Source organism: Danaus plexippus, chromosome 11 (assembly GCF_018135715.1).
Source record: "Danaus plexippus chromosome 11, MEX_DaPlex, whole genome shotgun sequence".
In the NCBI taxonomy this organism is placed as follows: Eukaryota; Metazoa; Arthropoda; class Insecta; order Lepidoptera; family Nymphalidae; genus Danaus; species Danaus plexippus.
This window is the reverse complement of record NC_083544.1, coordinates 9,190,137-9,211,582: the sequence shown is the minus strand read 5'-3', so window position 1 is coordinate 9,211,582 and position 21,446 is coordinate 9,190,137. Positions and strand designations below refer to the sequence as shown.

Here is a 21,446-nt window from a genome sequence, read left to right as displayed (position 1 = left end):
AATATTAACTGAGACCTCTTGTAAAGGAAAAAAAGACTTTGTTTTGTAGTGATTTTGCAAGTTCTCATATTTCAAATTAAAAAATTAAATACTGTTACTTTTTTTCATTACATTAAGTCTACAAAAAAAATAAAATAACATCTGAATATGACTATTTTTTAAACAACTATTATGTGCTATATGCATTCAATGTGTTTCATACAATCGCCTTTAACATCTTTGTTGCGGATGCGTTGCCAACCTTGTTTTTTTAGGGAGAGGGAGGGGTGGGTGTGAGGAATGGGCAGAAAAGGGTGGAAACAGGGAAAGGGCAACCAGCTCTCTCACTCATCGGACGAAACGCAGCCATTAAAAGCTACTTCACGCCGATCTTCCGTGAGAGAGTGGTGCTTTCCCGGTCGAGCCAACCCTTGTTCGAGCTGTAGTTGCTTGACCACAGCTACGCTCTACCGTCTATGGATAATGAGAACGGTGGATTAATGAAGATATCTTCACTGTGTTAAAAAATTATGAACGAAATAATCAAATCTTTTTATATTTATAGTCCATTTTTATTTGTTACAATAAGTCATTTTTTTAGTTACTTCAAGTTTGGAAATATTGTATTATTTTTATTTTATATCAAAATTTTAAAATACGAAGGATACTCAAATTGTTATTTCTGTATTCGATCATTTTGTATGCTTATGAAGTATTTTTATAATAATAAAATTCTGTATTCATTTTTATAAAAAAAATAAGACATATAATGGGTCTGCTTAATTAATATTATCTTATTAATAATTTAGCTGAACTTTATTAAAAAATGTTGCAAGTATGAGACGTAATCTTTAAATAGCCTCCTTATCACATATTATTCTTTAATAAGGTTCATTGCAGAGACAGCTCTGATGACTGAGTTGTGTTTGCTAATTAATTGCATCGTTTGCTACTTACGCTGCCAACGTTAATGAACACTTCTTATTAACCTTGGTTTGGCAGCTACTTACAAGTTTTGCAGTTTTTTGTTCCATACTCGTACTTTAATGTAAGGGTAACTTCCTTGTAATCACTTCTCGTTACATATCCCTGGTATAATTAATTAATAGTAAGTAATCCGAAAAATATTAGTTTTATTTTAATGAATACTCGCGAGAGTCTTAGATCTCATTATTTCAGCTATATATTTAAAGTTTTAATTAAGCTATTACCGACGGTGGCGTGTTTCATAATTATATCAATTTATATTGAATAACGGCGACTAAGTTAATATGATGAAGCAGAATTTAATTATCTCTTTTTTTTTTTACAAACGCATAAATATATTAAGCAAGAATTCTATGGAATAAATATTTTATGCTGGCCTATTATTATTTCACCTCGAATAATAACAAATACATCGAAGTATCGTAAATGATAAATTGTGTTTAGTCAGTACCGATACAACTCATCTTCAATATCGCCTTGTTATTTGTAGGTATATCTGAATACATTACCTAAATCTGATTGATTCATTAACTTGACGTGATTTCAGGCCCGCCATCCCGTTGACGTTGAATTAATCTTATAAACTCGATACTTCAACTAATAAATAAGGTGTAATATAGCCTTTAATTTATTAACTTCGGATGTGACAACCATAGTCTTGTTTTTTTTTCTCTGCGTTGCAATTACTTTGCTGAAGCCTAAAACCAGGGAAGTCATGACAAAAATGCTTTCAGATTTTACATCATATATAATATTCAAAATTTTGTGCGAGTGTATATAAAGTGCAATCAAACATCTTTGTATATTTTATGGAAACCGCTTTGTATATTTTATGGAATGTCTAATAAAAATCTCAAATTTTCTGAATTATACCAATCAACTTGATACAACACTGTCTTAAAAATAACAATGAATATTTTTTTATTACTATAATAAAAAAGAGATAAGGAATGATTAATTTTACCTACAATATAGAAAAAAGCGTGGATTATATATATTTAAATAATTATTGTTAATGATAAATATATCGAAACCCTTATAATTATTAAATCTTCCAAAGCTGAACTTTTTTGCAACCACAGAAAAAATTTAAACCAATATGTTTTTGCCTTCTGAAAAGTTGACCTCGTCGTAGAGTAGATTCTGATAACAAACTGGAGTTGGTTTCAAAGTAAAAGGTTTAATAAAAATGTATATTTTAATCTAACTAGTATATTATAATATTTTCACTCATATATATGTAAGTTACTCGATGATGATTTCATATGTAGTATTTCACTAACTGTATTAAATTAATCTATATCACGGTTATTTAAAGAAATAAAAATAAGAATCTGTTATATATACACTCTAAGATAAAGTCCTGTGCAAGAACACTAATAATATTTACTTTTCGAACTATTGAAACTACCTTTAGCCACACAATAAATCGCTAAACAAAATACTATAACATTTTATTTATTTTTTTTCTTTTCATTCTCTTTATTTCTCAAAGATTTAACATCTTTACGTATAATTTCTTAAAACAAAGATATTTCAATTAACAGTATATTTTTATATCAAACAGTAAGTAAAAAAACATTTAATTTCTTCATTTCTTTTCGTCTCCGCGATAATTTTTATTTAATAAGTGCAAGTTACCGTTTTAATATAAAATATTTTCTCTTTTTTATTATAATCAGCATATTTACTTTCAACTCTTTAAAACTGGCTCTTTGCCTATGAGTAAAAATTTAAAAGGCAATAAACACGTCGTGAGAAATAGGAATATTAAAACATTGCTCCACATAGAATGTAGATTTTAAAATAGCACATATGAAAATATTTTTTTTAATAGTAAATAAATTAAAATGTATTTAAATAAAAACAATAGCTATTTATCATAAAGCAGCGTTGACTCCTGTATAATGTCGCAGATTGATCTATCGGTGACATACTATATGATTCATTAAAATTTGTTTTTGATTTTATAGATTCTCTACTCATAATTTTCCCGATAATCCTGTAAATAAAATGGAATTTAAAAAATATAAAATGATATTTTTAAGAAATTTTGTTACATTTCACAATCGTTTTTGAAGCTTTACAAAATTATTAACACAGCAAGTAGAAACGCTCCGACATAATGAAATCATTAATTTATAAAATAATTTTAATCTGAAATTCTGCTGCTGAGGTTTAAAATATGAGGTTAAAAGGTTCTTTGATGTGAAGTAACCGTTTTAGTAAGATAACAATGCCATTTTTAGTATTTAAAATTTTCTATTAACAATTTAAACATACAATATGATTTGGTGAAACATAACTATGACATTTGCTATTAAGCGCTTATATAAAACATACCACCTCTTAGTTCTAATTTTACTCTGTGTATTTTTAAAATATCCATATTCAGAAAATACATAGTACTCCAATAGTTTTTTTACCTTAAAAACTGTCTGGTGCCGGTGCTGGTGCTAACTCCATGATAATGAGCTTATGACCAAGACGATAAATTGGTTGTATGCAATAAATAGCGTTTTAGTAAAATAAATTATAAATTGAAAAATATAATTTTTTAAAAATATCTGAATTCACATTTGCTACAGTATCTTTTTATATAGATAGGTACAGTTATATCAAAAGCAAAAGTATTTATTCCAAAATTAAAAAAAAAAGAACCAAAGACAATATTTAAATTCCATACAATATTTTTGCATGTTTATATATGAAGATTTCTTTATAATATGTCTAATTTACTTCGTCTTTAATTCAGTATGTTGGTATTGGTTGCGTGAATGTTAGTGACAAGTTAGTATCATTGACATCCAATTTAATTAAAAGTTTAATGAAACATATGGACCTACATAATATTCGTTTAATAAATGTACGCAAAGACAAAACAATTAATGACTAGGTATTGCTTTTTATAATTAAGTTGGTAGGTACTGGACGAATTTTAGAAAAGCCGTGTCCGTAATGCTACGTAGCCTTAGGATATTATTTTATTTCAAAATAATATTTAGTCTTTAGGTCAAACAGCAAAAGACTCCTCGTTATTTTAAATATAAAAGTAAATTAAACTTCATAATCGCTTTGGAATAGTTTCTCATTGCTAAGAAAACCGTATTTTAAACTGTTCTTTAAATAATAATAAAGATCAAATCTGTCATAAATTTTTTGAATTCATATTTAATTATAATGAACACTATTAAATTACCTTAAATTTATGTTTCTAATAATTTTAATAGTGTTCTTAATTAATCTAATACACATAAGCATAATCCTCGAAGGGCATAAAGATTTTCCAACCAGACGAGTCAAAAACTAACAGGTGAAAGATGGAAATCATATCGAACGCTCATATAGTATTATATCCAATATAGCCTGTGGGATCTCTTCTTTGTACGATGAAGACAAATATGTATACATTGGATGAATAGTCTGATTAGGTCGATCTAACTTTGATAGAGAAGTCACTTGTCAAAGCTAACTCGTGTGCATGTTAGACTTAGCCGTTTACAAAGAGACTTATAAGGCGATTTATAGTTGCTCATACTTGTATAAGACTAGGGCGGAGATCTCTGTTTAGTGAAAATAGAGAGCTGAATAATTATTATTTGCAGTCAAATAGAAACAGAAAGGAACAGTTAAAATATGAGACATAATTAAGCCTTTTTAAATATGATTTGTAATCAACAATTGTTGGTAAATTTAAACCAAGCAGGTAAAAATACCACCGGTACAACCAATCTTGCTTGTATATTTGTCCATGTCACGATTTAGTAATTATAATAAGTCACGCTTACAACATATTGTTAATTTAATTACTCTTGTTACAAACTATTTATTTTATTACCAGTAAAATAACAAAATTATGAATACAACCATTATAACTCTAAATGTACCTTGATGCTTCTGATACTAATTGATATTCAAAGATTTAATGTAGTGTCACATTAACATAGCATTTTATCACGTGATATTTATAATAAATCCTAATAACTAATCCACATACAAAGGGAACAAACTTGGTGATCTAAATCAAACGATACGTATGACAAGGACGAGCCATACCTCAGGATTAAACTTTTTATTAACTCCTTATTTAGCTAAAAAATATCTTTTGTAAGTGTAAATTTATTGCAACGTTTTCGATATTTTTCAACTATTACTACGAAAATTATACTAGCACATTATTTTCTCATTTCTATTTCTGATTATAGATTATATAAACTTAACCGAGGGCTCATTTACTAAGCGCGAGTACTGCAAGATGTTTTTTTTTATTCACATATGGTTTAGGTAAATATTTTCTCACATCTCTCAATTGCGTTATTAACTCAATTTCCCTGTACACTATCCACTCGAATTTTCTTTCTCTGTTTTATTGAGCAATAAACATTGTCACCACCAGCTTGTCTAAAAAAAATCTAAGTTCTATGTAGTACTGGATGAATCGAAAACATATTTTGGTTTCCTTTTGTCATTGCAAAGAAAATTGAATAATATATAGACATTATTCAAAGTTTTTGCATAATCGTCAATAAAAGGAGCATTTAAAACTCGAAACGAACTTTCTGTACCATGATATTTATAATTATTTTATATATATTTATGGATAAGGATATATGACACAGTGATAATTATTTACAACAACACTGACCTCGATATACAGCGATCAACTTAACTCTATTAAAAGACTTTCTGAAATGCTTAACTGACATCGATTTCATGCTTAAAAAAGTTGGTTGAGATACAATGTATTGCTTTTAAATCCGATATACATGCAAAGAAAAAAAATATTTTTCTTCGCGTATCTCACACAAACATCAAATGCTGTTATCTGTATTTTTTTTTTATTTATAGCGTAGAAAGAAACTATTAAGACGTCTTTGTAAAATAGATGTTAGTTATTTTAATTGTGATATTGGAATCGACATCGTAAATTAATAGCATTAAATGTCATTTCTTTTCCTGCAGGTTACTGTTATTGTAAACTTTTTATTAAGAACTGAATACAACAGACTTTAACCTTTAACATTAAAATCTTTTCTTACGGAGAAACTCATTCAACTTTTAATTGATTGTGTCATCCAAACACGATATTATCTATTACATATAATAAAATCGTTCAAAGTAGAGAACATTGAAAATAAATGAGAATAAATCCCTATAGGGATATTCCTAGAAAAAAAATATGATTTTTGAAATTTCTGTCTGTTTGTCTGTCTGTCTGTTGTACACTTATAACTTAAACACTATTAGCCGGATTTCAATCAAATTTTATATGGGGGTTGCTGATCACCTGATGCAATATTTAGGGTACCTTTTACCGCGGGAAAATGCCTTATTACCATGGGAATATTTTTAAAGTACTCTGAACCAAACTTATGTAAAGTTACTTGCATTGAACACATTAAGTGTGGGTTTAATAATGACATGTATTTAATTTATGTACTATTTTCCGGGAAAAACCATGAGTTGTGTCGGTGTAGATCTGCGTTCACCCTGTTTTTCTGATGGACAGTTATATGTAGCTTTATCTCGAGTTAGAAATTCAAGAAATCTATTTATACTCACTGAAACTGCTAATATGACTTCTAACATTGTTTATGAAGAAATTTTATAGTAAGGTACTTTTTCTACGCCAACAAAGTCGCGGGCACAACTAGTATCTCATGTATTTACTTATGTCGTACATTAACTTAATTTATGCATAGTAATTTGTAAACGTGCGTGTGATAGCAATAAATCCTGACATTTTTTAAATGTAACTTCTGAACCTCAAACTCCAATTCTAAAGTATTCTGGAACAAATTGCCAATTGATGACAAGACATGACCTTATCGCTAATTGGCAATTTAACTACCTGCCTTCATCTGGATTTACTGTTTTTGAATTATAAAAGAAATACAAGATAATGGCATACTTTAAAGACGATTTTGCCATTTATATTATGTTTTCTATGATGTTATTTAATAATTATAAATGCACGATTTTTATCGTTTTAATTTTAAAGTTACTTATACTATTTAAAAGCTATAAATTGTTATTTAAGTCATTAGTTTTAAATCGAAAAATCCTTTTTTTCACATTTTTTTTGGGGATCGTCTACAGCTCAAGCAAAATAGTACACTTCTCAAAGAGGGAAGCCAGACCTGAAAACACATTTTGAGAAAACACATTGAAAGTCATATATGAAATAGAAAAAAATATTTCATAAACAAAACTTGATCATTATGTAAGTTATATCTTCAAGGTCGTTTAAATGAAATGAATAAGATAAGCTATAATTTGTTGAAATTTTTTCATGATCTTCCTCACACACATCACTAAACAAATTAGTAGCAATCGCTTACAGGATTGGATGGCTCTCTAAAAGAATAAAAATTTCCTATTCCATTAAATGGTGAAACCCTTTTTATAGAAACTTTTTATAGAATCACATTCAATAAATTTGAGAAAGCACATTAAAACTTTTAATAAAGTTTCCTTACTGTAATTAAATAGTAATTTATTAAAAATGTATACATTGAACATTACTTCTGATACATTTTATTTCAATGTTTTGGAACAAAACCAACCATTTAAATTAGTGATTTATACTTATAACTGAAGTGTTAATATTTTCCATTTTACTTTTTGACTTCAATCACAAAACTGATACTGTCTTCAGACCAATCATTTGATTTATAAAAATACGAAAACAATTGACTTCGTCCTACTCAATAATGAAACAGCGTGGTACGAGCTCTGAATTATTCCAAAAAATTTACTGCAAATTTAAAAGTTTTTGCGAATATTGCACTCTCCACGGCATGTATCACTTTTATCAAGCTTCCCAGTCGTGGCTATATTGTATGTGGAGTATTATAATAGGGTCGAGTCTATGTCTGTCTGCATACCTCAGCTATATGATCTGGTGGAAGTTTGTCAATAATCCTACATTTACTATTGTAAGTATTCTTACATTTACGGTGCATAATATTGAATAATTTTTAATTATTTTATTATTTTGTACCAATAGGTTGAATCTACTCATTACTCTATTGAAAGTATTTCTTTTCCGGCTATCACTATTTGTGATTCAGAAACCATTTACTTTCCAAATACGGATAATATCACCTGGCTTTTGTAAGTTCTACTGGCACTAATAACATTTAATTTAATATAAAATCTAATACCCGTTTTATAAAAATGTAATATGATTTTCATATTTACTTATGTATATATTATTTATCCTCCAGAAGTCTGCGAGGATATGATCAGAAAAAAATTCAAATGTTCTATAAAAGTTTCACTGATATTAAATTGAATAGAAACGTTTCCGAACGTTATCTTACAAATATGCACAATTTTCTTTCCGAAATAGGATACTCTTATGATACTCTTTTAGACAAGGTAATTAACAAAATGTATAACATCAATATTTTAATATCGCCCTTGATACAATATTAAAAAAAAACGTGATTTATTTTGTATAATGTCGAATATACTGTTATTGCTGATTGTAAGTTATTATTATTATTACTTTTTTCTACGCATTGTTTACTTAAGAACTCCATGAAGTACATTCCATTTAACTATTTCTTTTTCATTGTTATATGTGTATTACAATGTGAGTTTAATTCTACATTTATTAAATGCTCACCCTACAGTGACTGTCTAGGCAATTAATTTAGTAAAAATTATGTACATCACCTTCCTTTCTGTGTGCTTTTATATTTACAGCTCACTAAGCCATGCAGCGTTATAATCAGAGAGTGTGTGTGGAGATCTAAAAAGTTTGAATGCTCAAAATTATTTAGAAAAGTTTTCACAATGATGGGTTACTGCTGTCAGTTCGATGTTAGTTATTTTAGGTAATAATTGAATAAACAACCACAATATTCAAATAGAAAAGACCTTTCTTTGTCCTACAATAAGAAATGATAGTATTTAGTTCTAAAACATAAATATATTATATGAAAGTGTCCTGAAATATGAGCATGTTGATGAAGCATCTCGGGTTAGACAAATTTAGTGACAGGTGACTGATTGATGATGTAACGAAGAAGACTATCAGCAAGTACACGCTGCCTGCCTCACAGCCAGTTGATTGGTGTTCTTTGAAAGAGCACTAGACTGTGCCGTTAATGGCATCTCCCTAATTTGTTTATATTAATTCTAATATCTATTATTTATGCTTGTAACTTTTGTATCATCTTATAATAACCTAAGTTAACCGTACAAAGATTGAAACCCTGTTTCATGAACTATTATTATGAACTCCATTTTTGTAAAACGATAATAGCTTTAAAGAAAACTACATGCATAGATAGATAAAAAGAAAATTTAAAGCAATGTCTTATTCCAAAAATTGCAGGGAACAAGTAGAAGATGACTTAAACTTTAACTGTGGCGTCGAATTATCAGAAGGATTGGATATGATCGTGAACACTCAATCAATATCATACAACGGAAGTGTAGTGGATAGTTATCTTAATGTACGTTATTTTTATTATAATATAGATGTCGTACATGTAGTTGATACCTTTTATAGCTTTCTTTCTTTTAAATATTGAGGAAATGATTTTGTTACCGTGTATTACAAAAACATTATTTTATATGTCACGTACGGGTTTTCCCGCAGATGTACGTTTCCGATAATCAAACTAAACTTAACCTACTGGACCGCCCAATCGTTTTTACTGAGAAGTATTTTTTCGACATCACGTTGGCTGTGTGGGCCATAGATTCCTCGGAAGATGTTAAAAGACTCTCTTTAAAACACCGAAAATGCTTCTTGTCTGAGGTAATAATTGTGAAACATAATATCATGAAAAATTTCTTATCGATAATAATTATATTACTTTTATAACACAAACGTTAATTTATTATGCTGTTTTGTAAATTTTTGTGCTTCTTAATTCTTATTTACATTGTTGAAAATGATGTCTAGTTATATTTGTCTCGGGCGAAAAAATTGTAATTATATTATTCGATTTAAGGATACACCTGAAGGGGCGAATTCTTTTCAAAATTGCATAATGTTCAATATATTGGAAAATGTAACGGCACAATGTCGCTGCCTGCCGTTCAATTATGAACGTAAGTAAAATTTTTTAACATTTTTAAACAACCTACTGATACATTGACAAAAAATATAAACAGTATATTAATTATTCACTTATTAAAAAACAATATCGTATAGCACTGTAATTGTTTTAGCGCCACAGATTGACGTCAATGATTTTAAAATCTGTACATGGGTACAACTAAAATGCGTATACAATATGTTGGGTACGTAAATTGAAGAGTACGGAAGACATATCAAAACTTTTTATAACGCTTTAGTAGTGAACGCCAAGTATTACATTATTTGTTGTTTCAAAGAAGTATTCTGAAACAATATATATATGTGCATATGTGACCACATATCAAATGTTACAACGTTTAAGCATTAGTCGTACATAAATACTTAAACCATGGATATATGTTTTTAGATTATATACAGAGCGACCTCAAATACAGAACATTAGAACAAGGATGTTACCAGAGATGTGACCATGTACAATATGATACCGAGGTAACCTCTCTGAAGATTGACAGAAACGTCGAGTAAATATATTTTCGTTAAGCTTTATTTTCACAAGCAGCTGTGATACACATTCTACGTTATTTTTCCTTACAGATTCTACTTTTATTAATATGTTAAATATAAAAATAAGAATCTGTAAGGAACTAATAAAAAGAAGAATATAATAATTTAAATATCTTAATATTCTTGTAAATCCAGAAATAATATATAGAAATACGAAAGTCAAGAAAGCGTCCAAGTCAAATACAAAAAGAGAATTGATGTTAATCCACACTGCAAGTTAAAAGATTACATATTAGCATACTATAAAAATTTGACTAGATAATGTTTAAAGAAAAGAATATACACATGCGATGTTTAGAGTATGATTACAAAACTTCATGTAAATAATTCTATTGACAGTAATTTACATCGTGGTGAAAGCCGTGTGAATGTGCATTTTTCTGATAACACATGCATGAAGTACCGACGAGAGGTACTCTATACTTGGGATCAAATGCTGGGTAAGAATGTACCTTTGGCTTCTTTTAATATTTCATGATAATAAAATCTCATCCGACAAAGGATTTTAATCCAAGTAGGAGGAGACGCAATCACTATGTTAAACTCTTGTTTATTTGACATTTTTCTGTATATTTAGATAAAAAGATATAAAAAGTAACTTCCTAACTGTTTAATATTTTATTGTATTTGCCTAATTTTATATATTTTTTCTAGTGTTACTCTCTATGGTATTTCTTTATTTTCGTGCATTGAAATTCACAAATTCCAAAATTTTTGCAGCAAATTTAGGTGGTATCTTCGGATTATGTCTCGGAGGCTCCATCGTGAGTATAATCGAGTTGATTTGGTTTTTCTTGGAAATATCGCTTATTGTTATGAGATTTAAACAGAATAATGTGAACCCTCAGGCGAATATCAAAAATGCGTATTTAAAAAAAAATTAGGCTGAAAAGATTTTTGCTATATTCTCTCTAAGCAATGAGTTCAATTCAATTCAAGGGAGAACTTCCTAATTCGGTTATATATTTATTCCGTACTGTTCTTTAAACGTCTCCTTTAAAAACGACTCCTTAAATGTCGAAAAATATTTTTAAAATACAAAAGGAACATATGTGTATCTCGAATTCAATTTAATATGAGGAAAACGACACAGGCAACAGATTATATAAACTTTAATTGTATTTTTGAGATTACTCCCGAACATAAATAAAACATGTATTTTTTGGATATAACATTGAATTTTATTCTATAGTACAATTTTTTCATGAATTGAAAAAGTTTTTATTTTCAATAAGTATAATTTAAAAGTAAAAATTCAACCCTGAACTGTTCATGTTTAAATAACTGTATGTATTACTTTGAATCGTTAAGCGAGTTTTATTATATCCTTTTAGTATATCTTATCTCTTAGTTGTTAAACTTTTATGTTAAAATTGTATTACTGAAGACATTACGATAGACATCCCAAAGTCTTTGATGTTAGGGAAATGAGTAATTGATTAAACGGAGTCACTAATTCTGGTATATATTTTCTATGTTAATAAAGTCAAAATATTTTAAAGATAACAGGACAGTTTTGTATAGTTTTTTTAACATATGTACATCTGTTCTATCAATCGTAATGTTATGTTTAAGCTGTCCGTTTCTATCCTACTTTTGAGACGAAAGGAAAGAAACTCATTTAGAATTCAAATTGCATAATACATTTCAAACACATTTTATCTCCAAAGTTTTTGAAGTAAATATATTGCTTGAATATTTTGTACACGGCAAACATACAATGCTAATTTATAACAACAAGAATGTTTACTAATGCTTTTCCTACTAATGTAACAAGAAAATTGAGGAAAATATAATGGAGAAACAAAATATTATTAGCATTGCGTCTTAAAAAGATTCTATTTCTCCTTTTATTTCATATAACTTTTATACAAGATATATTAACACAATACCTATATACGATAAAAACAATAATATAGCAGTAATTTGTTATGACATGTGTATATATTATTGATAACCTTTTCCGAGAACCTACCTTTAACTTTATACAATTAAAGCCATATTCCGGAGATTACAGATTCATGTCATGATCGTGTCAATGAACTTTTCATCCAGGATTTTCTACTTGAACTTTAATTTAAACTTTAGCTCAAGATGGTTGCAATGTTAAAATAAAACTATAGGAACTTTGTCTAATCTCTGAAGCCTTGTTCCTAAATTAAATTGCTTTTTACTTCGTTCTGAGAAAATGAAATGACCTTTTGTACAAAGTGATCAACTTATATCTAAATGTATAAAAAATTTGGTCAAGGAAGCAAATCCCGGAGTGCTTTGGAAAAGCAATTTTTATCCTCGTTCCCAAAAAAGATCGAGTTACTGATCCGAAACATACTAGACCGATAGCCTTAACAAATGCTATATCTAAAATCTTTTTCTCAGTTCTACAAACGAGAATGACACGATTCATGGTCAGCAACAGGTATTTTAGGCCAAATCACCAGAAAGGGTTTTCACCCGTTATTTCTAGATGCCTGGACACAACACCTTGCTGTCGGAGCGTTTAAAAGATGCTAGGAAAAGTGAGAGGCAAATAACAGTCTGTTGGTTAGACTTATAGAACGCGTTCGGATCGATTCAACATGAATTAATGCTATTCGCGCTGAGATGGTACAACTTTCCACCCCTAGTTAGTGATATGATCGAGTCATATTATAAAAAATTTAATTTTCTATATTAACTAAAGAAGGCGTTTCAAAAAATTGTGAGTTACTATGTAGAACTATTTCAAGGTTGTTGTTTATATCCAATAGTATTTAATATTCAAATTAAAATGTTTTTAGATTAACGAATCAGTAATAAATAAAAAAGGGGTATCGGTTCAAGTTTAATAATAAAACACACAAAATCTATCTTAGCCTTCGCTGACGATCTCGCAATACTGACACGTAATCCCAAACACTGTCAAGTACTATTGGATGAAGTGAATAAATTCATTGAATGGTCGGATGGATTGAGGACAAAACCAAATAAATGTCACTGTCTGTGTCTCGGTAGGCGGAATACAAGATGTACCTCATACGATCCAGGATTATCGTAAGGCGCTTAATGCATTTCTACGGTTACGGAAAATGCACCATTTAAATTTCTCGGTCGTAAGATTTCTAAGTCCTTCGTAAGATTTCTAAGTTAACTTCGAGTTTAAATTAGCCTTGTCTCGTCTATGATTTTAATAAGACCCTTTTGTGAAAATTAGATGTAGGCGTCATAAGGATGTTGAAGTTTTGGCTCGGGCTCGTGCTAACGACTCATCACCTTAATTCAGGCATCGCAATCGTTTTGGCATGAGTCTAAAAAAGTCATCGGAGCTCTATACACACCTAAAAGTTTCCAAGAGATATATCCTGGGGACATCCCATGATGAACTCGTTACATCGCTCCCAAAAGACAAAGATGTCCCAGAGTTAGAGTCAAGAAATCAATTCCATAAGCAGTTAATGATAGGAACACAAAGTAAAAGAGTAGGGTTGGGATCAAGTAAGAATTCCCAAGATAGGGATATATTGAAGTCTGATATGCGGCAAGATGAAAATATTAAATATAAGAACGATGCAATGAGTTTAGAGATGCAGTACGAGTGGTTAGACATAGGAAATTTTTGGATACCATTAGCACTAAAATCTCGTATCTTAATTCATGATGGTCGCCAGCATTGCTAAAATTTTGTCTCAATGCGTACGCGGTAGTAGTGGGAGCGAGATGTATAAAGGCAAAATCTCTCTACACCTACTAAAAGGCCTGGGGCTGTCCAGAACTAATAACAATTTATTCTTGGAACCTACTTCGAAGGTAGTCCTAGTAGGTTCTTTTCAAATTTGGTTAGGTAGGGAGAGGGGCTTGGACAGTGGAGGTGAGCGTTTAACGCGCGTTAGATAGGGGCCCCTAAACCTACACCTGGGTCGCAAGTCCCAGGCACTGTTGAAGTTCCTCTCCCTGCAAAGTGATGGACCCGTCACCCGCACGGTGAATTCATTGAATTGTAAGACGTTATTAGATATATATTAAATACTATAATTATAAAATATTTTAAAAAAGAAACTAAGAAAAAAGTAAGAAAATATTAAACTATACCACTCGATACAGATTCGGTCTTCCAGAGACTGAACCATATCTGGCTACAGACTCAGAATAAATTTTATAACACAAGCGCATCCGTTCATATTATTACTATAAAGAAAAAAACTTTTAGGTGGTAGAGCCTAGCTGTGTTCAAGTTACTACAGCTCGAACTTTGGCTAGCTCGACCGGGGAAATACCACCCTCTCACAGAAGATCGGCGTGAAGTAGCTTTTAGTGGCTGCATTTCGTCCAAAGAGTGAGAAAGCCGGCTGCCCTTTTCCCGTTCGCACCCTTTCCTACCATTTTCTTATTCCCACTCCTCCCTTTTTCTCCACAATTAAGGTTGGCAACGCAACCGCAACATCTATGTTGCGGATGCCCATGGGTGACGGTTACTACTGCCCATTAAGTAGCCCGTCTGTTCGTTTGCCACCTTTCACATAAAAAAAACTTGAATGTTGCAGATTCTTAAGGTGTATAAATGTCAAAAGTGAGCACAATATTTATTTAACGCACTAATGACGACACAAAAATACAAATAAGATTTTTTACGAATCGGTAATATTGTAAAAATTAGTCGACTAATGTGGAACCACTGGAGCCGCTATTTCCACCGCCACTCTACAACCGGCTGTAATACGACAAATGATAGTAAAACGAAAAACTACGCGACAGTACTTTAAAATTTAATTTTTAAAAATTTTTTTCGATAAAATACATAATTTATATATTGAGATGGTAAACATAAATAACCTTGAAAGCAAAATTGTTGAAGGCATATTAAGGATTTTTGCATTATATTTGACCCTTTAGCGTTCGTTCTTCATGTTTTCAAATGCCCTATCAAAATTTCTTTCTATTGTATAGCGTAGTTATATAGAAAGATTTTCGTTTTGTTATCTCTAGGTTTAAATGGGGTTATAATACCCAACCACCGCATGAAATTTAATCTCAAATTTTAATTTCTAATTATCTATGAAATTTTCAAGCATGAACCAATATATGTATTTAATTATTTCATTCCAGTAAATTTAAGTAAAACAAACAATACACTTAGAAATATATTTTTGTACATAGATTTTTCCTATTTATTTCAAAACATTGAAAATACTTATACAATGACGATAAGAAAAATATATAATAACAATAATTTCAGTGCTTTGTGATACCGACACCATGAATGATTTTATATAGTTTTATTAAATGGGTGGTGTTCAAGTTTGATTACAACTTGTAGCTGCGACCACGTTTAGTTTACGAGTTTTAATCCTGCACATAATATTTATGTCCACCTTTATATAAGTATATGAAAATTTATATAAAGTAACATACAACACGCGCCGCATAAAGTGAGATGCATGACACCATATCGCACCTCACACACGTCTCACTCGCTTCAAAGTAGGATAAAATGATTTACACTACTCGGATGAACAATATTCTATTTGAATTTACAGAGAACACGAACTCTCTTCCAGTTTTTGCAAGAAAATTATGATGACTTTATTTAACATTTTGCTTGGTTTATTATAGAATATTAATTAACCTGAGTTACTTTATCAACTTAAATTTACTTTTCCTAATTAATCATTGTCGCAATCCTTATTGTTGCCTTCTTAATAAATTCGCTCACTTAATTATCGTCATTGTTGATACTTTTATCAATTCTTGGAGTATCTTAAATATACAAAAAAAATAATTAAGAACTCCTGGAAGCATTGAGCCTTTGATTTAATTATCAATACCTTTATTAATATTTAGTTTTATGGCTTTCAGTTTGACAATTATTTTCAAATGTCTTTTTAAAGTTTTTAATATGCAATTCTTTATTGCATAATGGATTTTTACTGTACATATATTATGGTGTTTTAAATGAGAGAAATGACATATACTGCATAATATGAGCTTTTTGGATCAAAAATTGATTCCGGCTTTTAGAAGTTCACAACTGAAATATTTTCTCCACATTCCAGTACCGGTGTATAATATAAGAAATGTATAGACAAAGTTAAAGCGTGTTTATTATTATGAGCGACACTTAAAGGAAATAATTATAGTCTTGATATTTACAATGGAACTAAATAGTTAAATAAAGTAATGTGATAAGCTACTGCTATACTGAAATATTGATAGAAAATCTCCTTTGTATATATAATAACAAACTTTTAACCATATTTATATTCATAAGAAAAAAATGAAAAATATCTCAGAACTACTCACCTCTGACCGTTTGAAGAGCCTTTCAAATATTTACTTTATTTTCTCAACAGAATAATTTATTTTATTTTCCGAGAATTTATGTAATATTATCAAGAGATAACTAATTTATTTATTAAACTAGAACTCATTTCGACATATGAAAAGGTTTTAATTAATTTAAAAATGTAGAAAAGTCTGGTTTTCGAACTTAATATTTTCTATTAAAATGATTTATGACGAAAGACAGGAACAACAAGTAGTAGTAATAAATAATAATTAAATTGAATAGATGAATACATAGTTATTAATACATTTTTACATGTTGCAATATTTTTTTATTTAAATCTTTATTAGACTTATTTCAAATAAATATTATATGACAAATGATGAAGATTGATGTAAGTTTACTAATGTACGTCACCTAGATTACTTAAAAACTGAGACAGCTAAGAAAACACTAAGAAATATAGATAATGTTGAATATGAATGATAGCTATGTTTAAAATGAAGTACAAGAGGGTACAATATTTACTTATGCCATAACGAATCGTTCTGTTACAAGGTAGATTTATAAAAATAAACATATTTTTTATAAAAGACTACCGTCGGATTTTTTTATTTATGAATTGGGGGACTCCCAATAACAATAACAAATTTAATTTTGTGATTATGAAGAATTAGCATTTTTGAGAAAATTGTTGACGGAACCCATTTCCCATTGGAAGCGGTAGCTGATAGCTCTTTTTTTTCGACAGCCAAAGACCTATTCTGTTATAATGAGACACGTAATGAGGGAGACACTCCTCAATATCTCTAATCCTATTACCTGTTTCCCAAAGTCACTTGAGTTTGATGAATTACACGTTCTGTCTAAAATAAATCAATAATTCATTAACGTGACACACAAATAGTGGATTACATCTTCGATTATATTCCCAATGATAAATACCGGAAATATCAAACAATGACAATTACAATTTTTATCTCTATTTACTCATGTATGATATTTGCGTCACTTTGTCTAGATAGGCAAAACAATGTAATATTTCAATTTCAAATGCCATGTTTATGTTCGCTTTCCAGACAAAGTAATTTAAGATACAAATTACCTAATTAATTTTAAACACTCTTATTGTGCTGAATATTTAAACTAAGTATAATTTTTGAAATAAATCGCTTTTAAAGATTATGCAGATAATGTTTTTGAGGGGATACGTAAAATACTAATCATACAAACGTTATTATACAAACCTGTAGGATAAGTAATTGGGTAAAATATGACTGAGAAATTCTGCCGAAAATATATTCAATATATTTAATATTCCTTTCTATTCAGATGCTGTTGTTAATATGATTTTCTGGTTTCTCATTATTTAATTTAACGAGCCCCTTTTAAATACTAATGATATCTTTCTAACAATGAGTCTAAACCCAAATATCAATCACTTTAACAAAGTATGTTTAAAGGCAAAAAGGAATAAATTACCTGATGAAATCTCAATAATGAGTCCAAACTATCCTGAAGCTGTTAAAGATAGAAGACATTATATATAATATTTCATTATAACAAACAGCTCATGGATTGAAAATGTATGTTTGTACATATATGTAACTTTCTATTATCTGTGAAAAACGATTTCCAAGGGGAAAACGAAGTACGCACTCATTTTGTGCTGCCAAAATGAAGATAACAATTTGTATGGATAAAGTAATATGCTAATAAGCCTAAAACTTATTCACATTCATCAATTCATTACATTGCTCTTTACCATAATGTGATTGCATTTATGACTATTTAGTACTATCATAAAAGTTTTTTAACTATGTATTTTTATTACTTTTAAAGTAAATACAAAGAGTATTTAAATTTTATCAATATTTATCACAAATCGTGATGGTTTTTTTTCTTTTTTTGGTTTACTCATATGGATGATACTTTAAAATTGACTAATATAGATATGCACACACATATCAACTTTTTGGTGGTGGCAAGAATACTCAGGATGTCATAAATACAAAAGTTTTTAGACATATTTTTATATAAAAATAAAATTTTCTAAAAAGACCGGGGAAGTACCATTCTCTCACAGAAGATCAGCGTCTAGAAGAAGTCTTTGAAGCCTGCGTTTCATCCGATTTCCATTTCATGTCATTGAAGTAAGTTAATTTTTATTACCCCCCTTGCCGTCACTACGATTAACGTTATTTAATCAAATTTCTTTACCTTATTTTATTTGACCTTCTTGTATTTCATATCCACGAGTATGTAGACCAATTCATTAAATTCTATAAACATTACCGATGTTTCATTTCCTTTACGGCAACTGTGATTATGGGAGACGAGATGAAAGTATCTTTGACACACATAGCGTCCGAAAAACTCAGTTCCATTTAAGTGAGTACATGCGAAAATCTTACATATCATTATTGTATAAACGGTTTACAATTTTTTTCGTTTAAATCATAAATAAAATGTTCCACTTTGTTTGACTTTTAAAAAAGCCATAAAAAAATTGAATCCTTAGTCCTAAATGACTTATATTTTACGTTCGCAGGTATATTCTTGTGCAACAACACCGCAAGTCAAGTGATCAAATTAAAGTTAAAGTGAAATGTTAATACGTTATATCAAATACTATTAAAGCAGCGGAAAATAGATGCCATCAAAGTGCTAACCGTGTTCAAATAAAGATAGTATTGTGGAATAAAAAGTAAAAACTGGGTTTTAGTGTCAACAAATACATTTTACCTATAATTTCATACTTGGATTTTTACCTAATGATTGACAAACATCTCGCAGACTAATGTGAATTTTATTATTTTATTTTATGTGTTGCATTCTGTATTTTTGTTTATTGGCTCATAAACTCAGTTTATTACAAGGATTGATTAATCTAAATTAATTATTAATTCTTATAAGTTAAGACTAGAGTTTTTAGTAGATAAAAGTAAATATTTCATAAAACATAATTTTCACAAGCCACATTGTTCAGATTCTGTGACATTGTGACAGATTTTCTGACATATTTCTAAAGTTCTGACATATTTTCTTTATACTAACATAATATATTTAATTTACAAAATAAAATAGTAAAAAAAACACAGTATTATCTTCAAATAGTTGAAATTACAATATAAATAGTAAATTATTATTTATTATCGTCACATTGTATCGAAATACAACACAGCACAGCACAGCACATTTGAAATAACCACTTTCCTACCGTGCCTAGTGTTTTAAAGTAACAATGTTAAGGCTCCTATACAGATTTCACTTTCACATAATAGTTGTAATATTGACTAATATCAGGTAAAAAAGTGTTTACTTCTGTGTTGTCAAATATCAAAAAATGGCGGCCTCAGAAGGTTAGACAAAACACGAACTATTTTTTAAATGATTTTATCTTAACTGTTTCTTTTAAATCATTTTTATTTAGAGTGTAAAAATAATATCATTTTTTATTTTATTCTCACTACATGATGACACGTAGGCCAAACTCGACGACCTCCCTTACAAAATAATTACTTTTAATATTTTATAGGCGAAAAATTGTTTACTCCATAATAATCCATAAAAAAACTTTAAAATTATTATTTCTATTTAATATACTGAATAGGACGTCGATTAATGTATTTAACAAACGATATCACTTTTGCCTAATGACCTGACATTTTGATGAATTCAGTAAGTGTAGATAATGCTCTGTTATGATTTATTAAGAGAATATTAAGTAACTTTAGAGATTAAGGGATAATAGATTGCAAATAAGGAGAGAAAGACGCTTTATATCACATAGATATACTAATCTAAAACCAATTATGTATATGTTATTTTTTTTATATGATTTTGTAAGGTAAAAGCAAAAAAATGCTTTTTAAACTTGCAAGGCTTGCAAGCAAACATTATAAAGGAAGTCGAGGTTTCATTTAAGGCACCAATTTTTACCGGAAATGACATATTCCTTTGTATATCGTTATTTAATAAAATTTCATAGATGCCGGACTATTTATTTTCTATTTAAATGTTATGCTTAGATTCATTTGAAGACAGAAGAAAAAAAATATTTTGACTTTTTCTTTTAATTGTGTTCTATAAATCTAATAAATGTATGTGTTAATTAAACCATTCACAGTGTAGTTCTTGTGTCCTCATTAACCAACTAAAATGTTTAGACAACTTTTTTTTGAAAGAGTTGGCAGACGAGAAGACGGCCTACTTGATGGGCAGTAATCGCCGTCGCCCTTGGCCATCTGCAATAGAAATATTGCGAATGCGTTGCTAACCTTGATTGTTGAGAAAAAGGGAGGGGGGAGAAAAAGAAAATGAAATGAAAAATAAGAAAATGGCAGGTAAGGGTGGGAACAGGGAAAGGGCAACCGGCTCTCTCACTCATCTGGCGAAAAGCAGCCATTAAAGACTACACGGCGACCTTCTGTGAGAGGGTGGTACCTTCTCGGTCGAGCCAGCCCATTTTCAAACTGTAGTTACTTGACCACATTTAAGCTTTACCACGTACAAAACTTTACTGAAATAAAGTAGATATTTAGAAGTCGTGATAATTTTATGAACTTAAGAAGCGAGAATGCTTTTAAAATTAGG

At 29.5% G+C, this 21,446-nt stretch overlaps 1 protein-coding gene across 1 annotated transcript; it reads left to right on the top strand.

The window, feature by feature from the left end:
* The first annotated feature begins 8,295 nt into the window (after positions 1-8,295).
* On the top strand, positions 8,296-11,475 carry LOC133319036 (sodium channel protein Nach-like). The gene is made up of 8 exons (XM_061521928.1): positions 8,296-8,349; positions 8,680-8,810; positions 9,314-9,434; positions 9,581-9,742; positions 9,939-10,038; positions 10,434-10,548; positions 10,931-11,031; positions 11,312-11,475. The coding sequence occupies exons 1-8, from the start codon at positions 8,296-8,298 to the stop codon at positions 11,473-11,475; spliced, it is 948 nt and encodes a 315-aa protein (XP_061377912.1).
* Positions 11,476-21,446: the final 9,971 nt, after the last annotated feature.

Bases quoted from the DNA above. Each gene is read 5' to 3' on its own strand.
- LOC133319036 (XM_061521928.1), top strand. From the start codon at position 8,296: ATGCACAATTTTCTTTCCGAAATAGGATACTCTTATGATACTCTTTTA. The intron at 8,350-8,679 runs GTAATTAACAAA...TTATATTTACAG, and splicing joins ATGATACTCTTTTAGACAAG to CTCACTAAGCCATGCAGCGT. The intron at 8,811-9,313 runs GTAATAATTGAA...CAAAAATTGCAG, and splicing joins TTCGATGTTAGTTATTTTAG to GGAACAAGTAGAAGATGACT.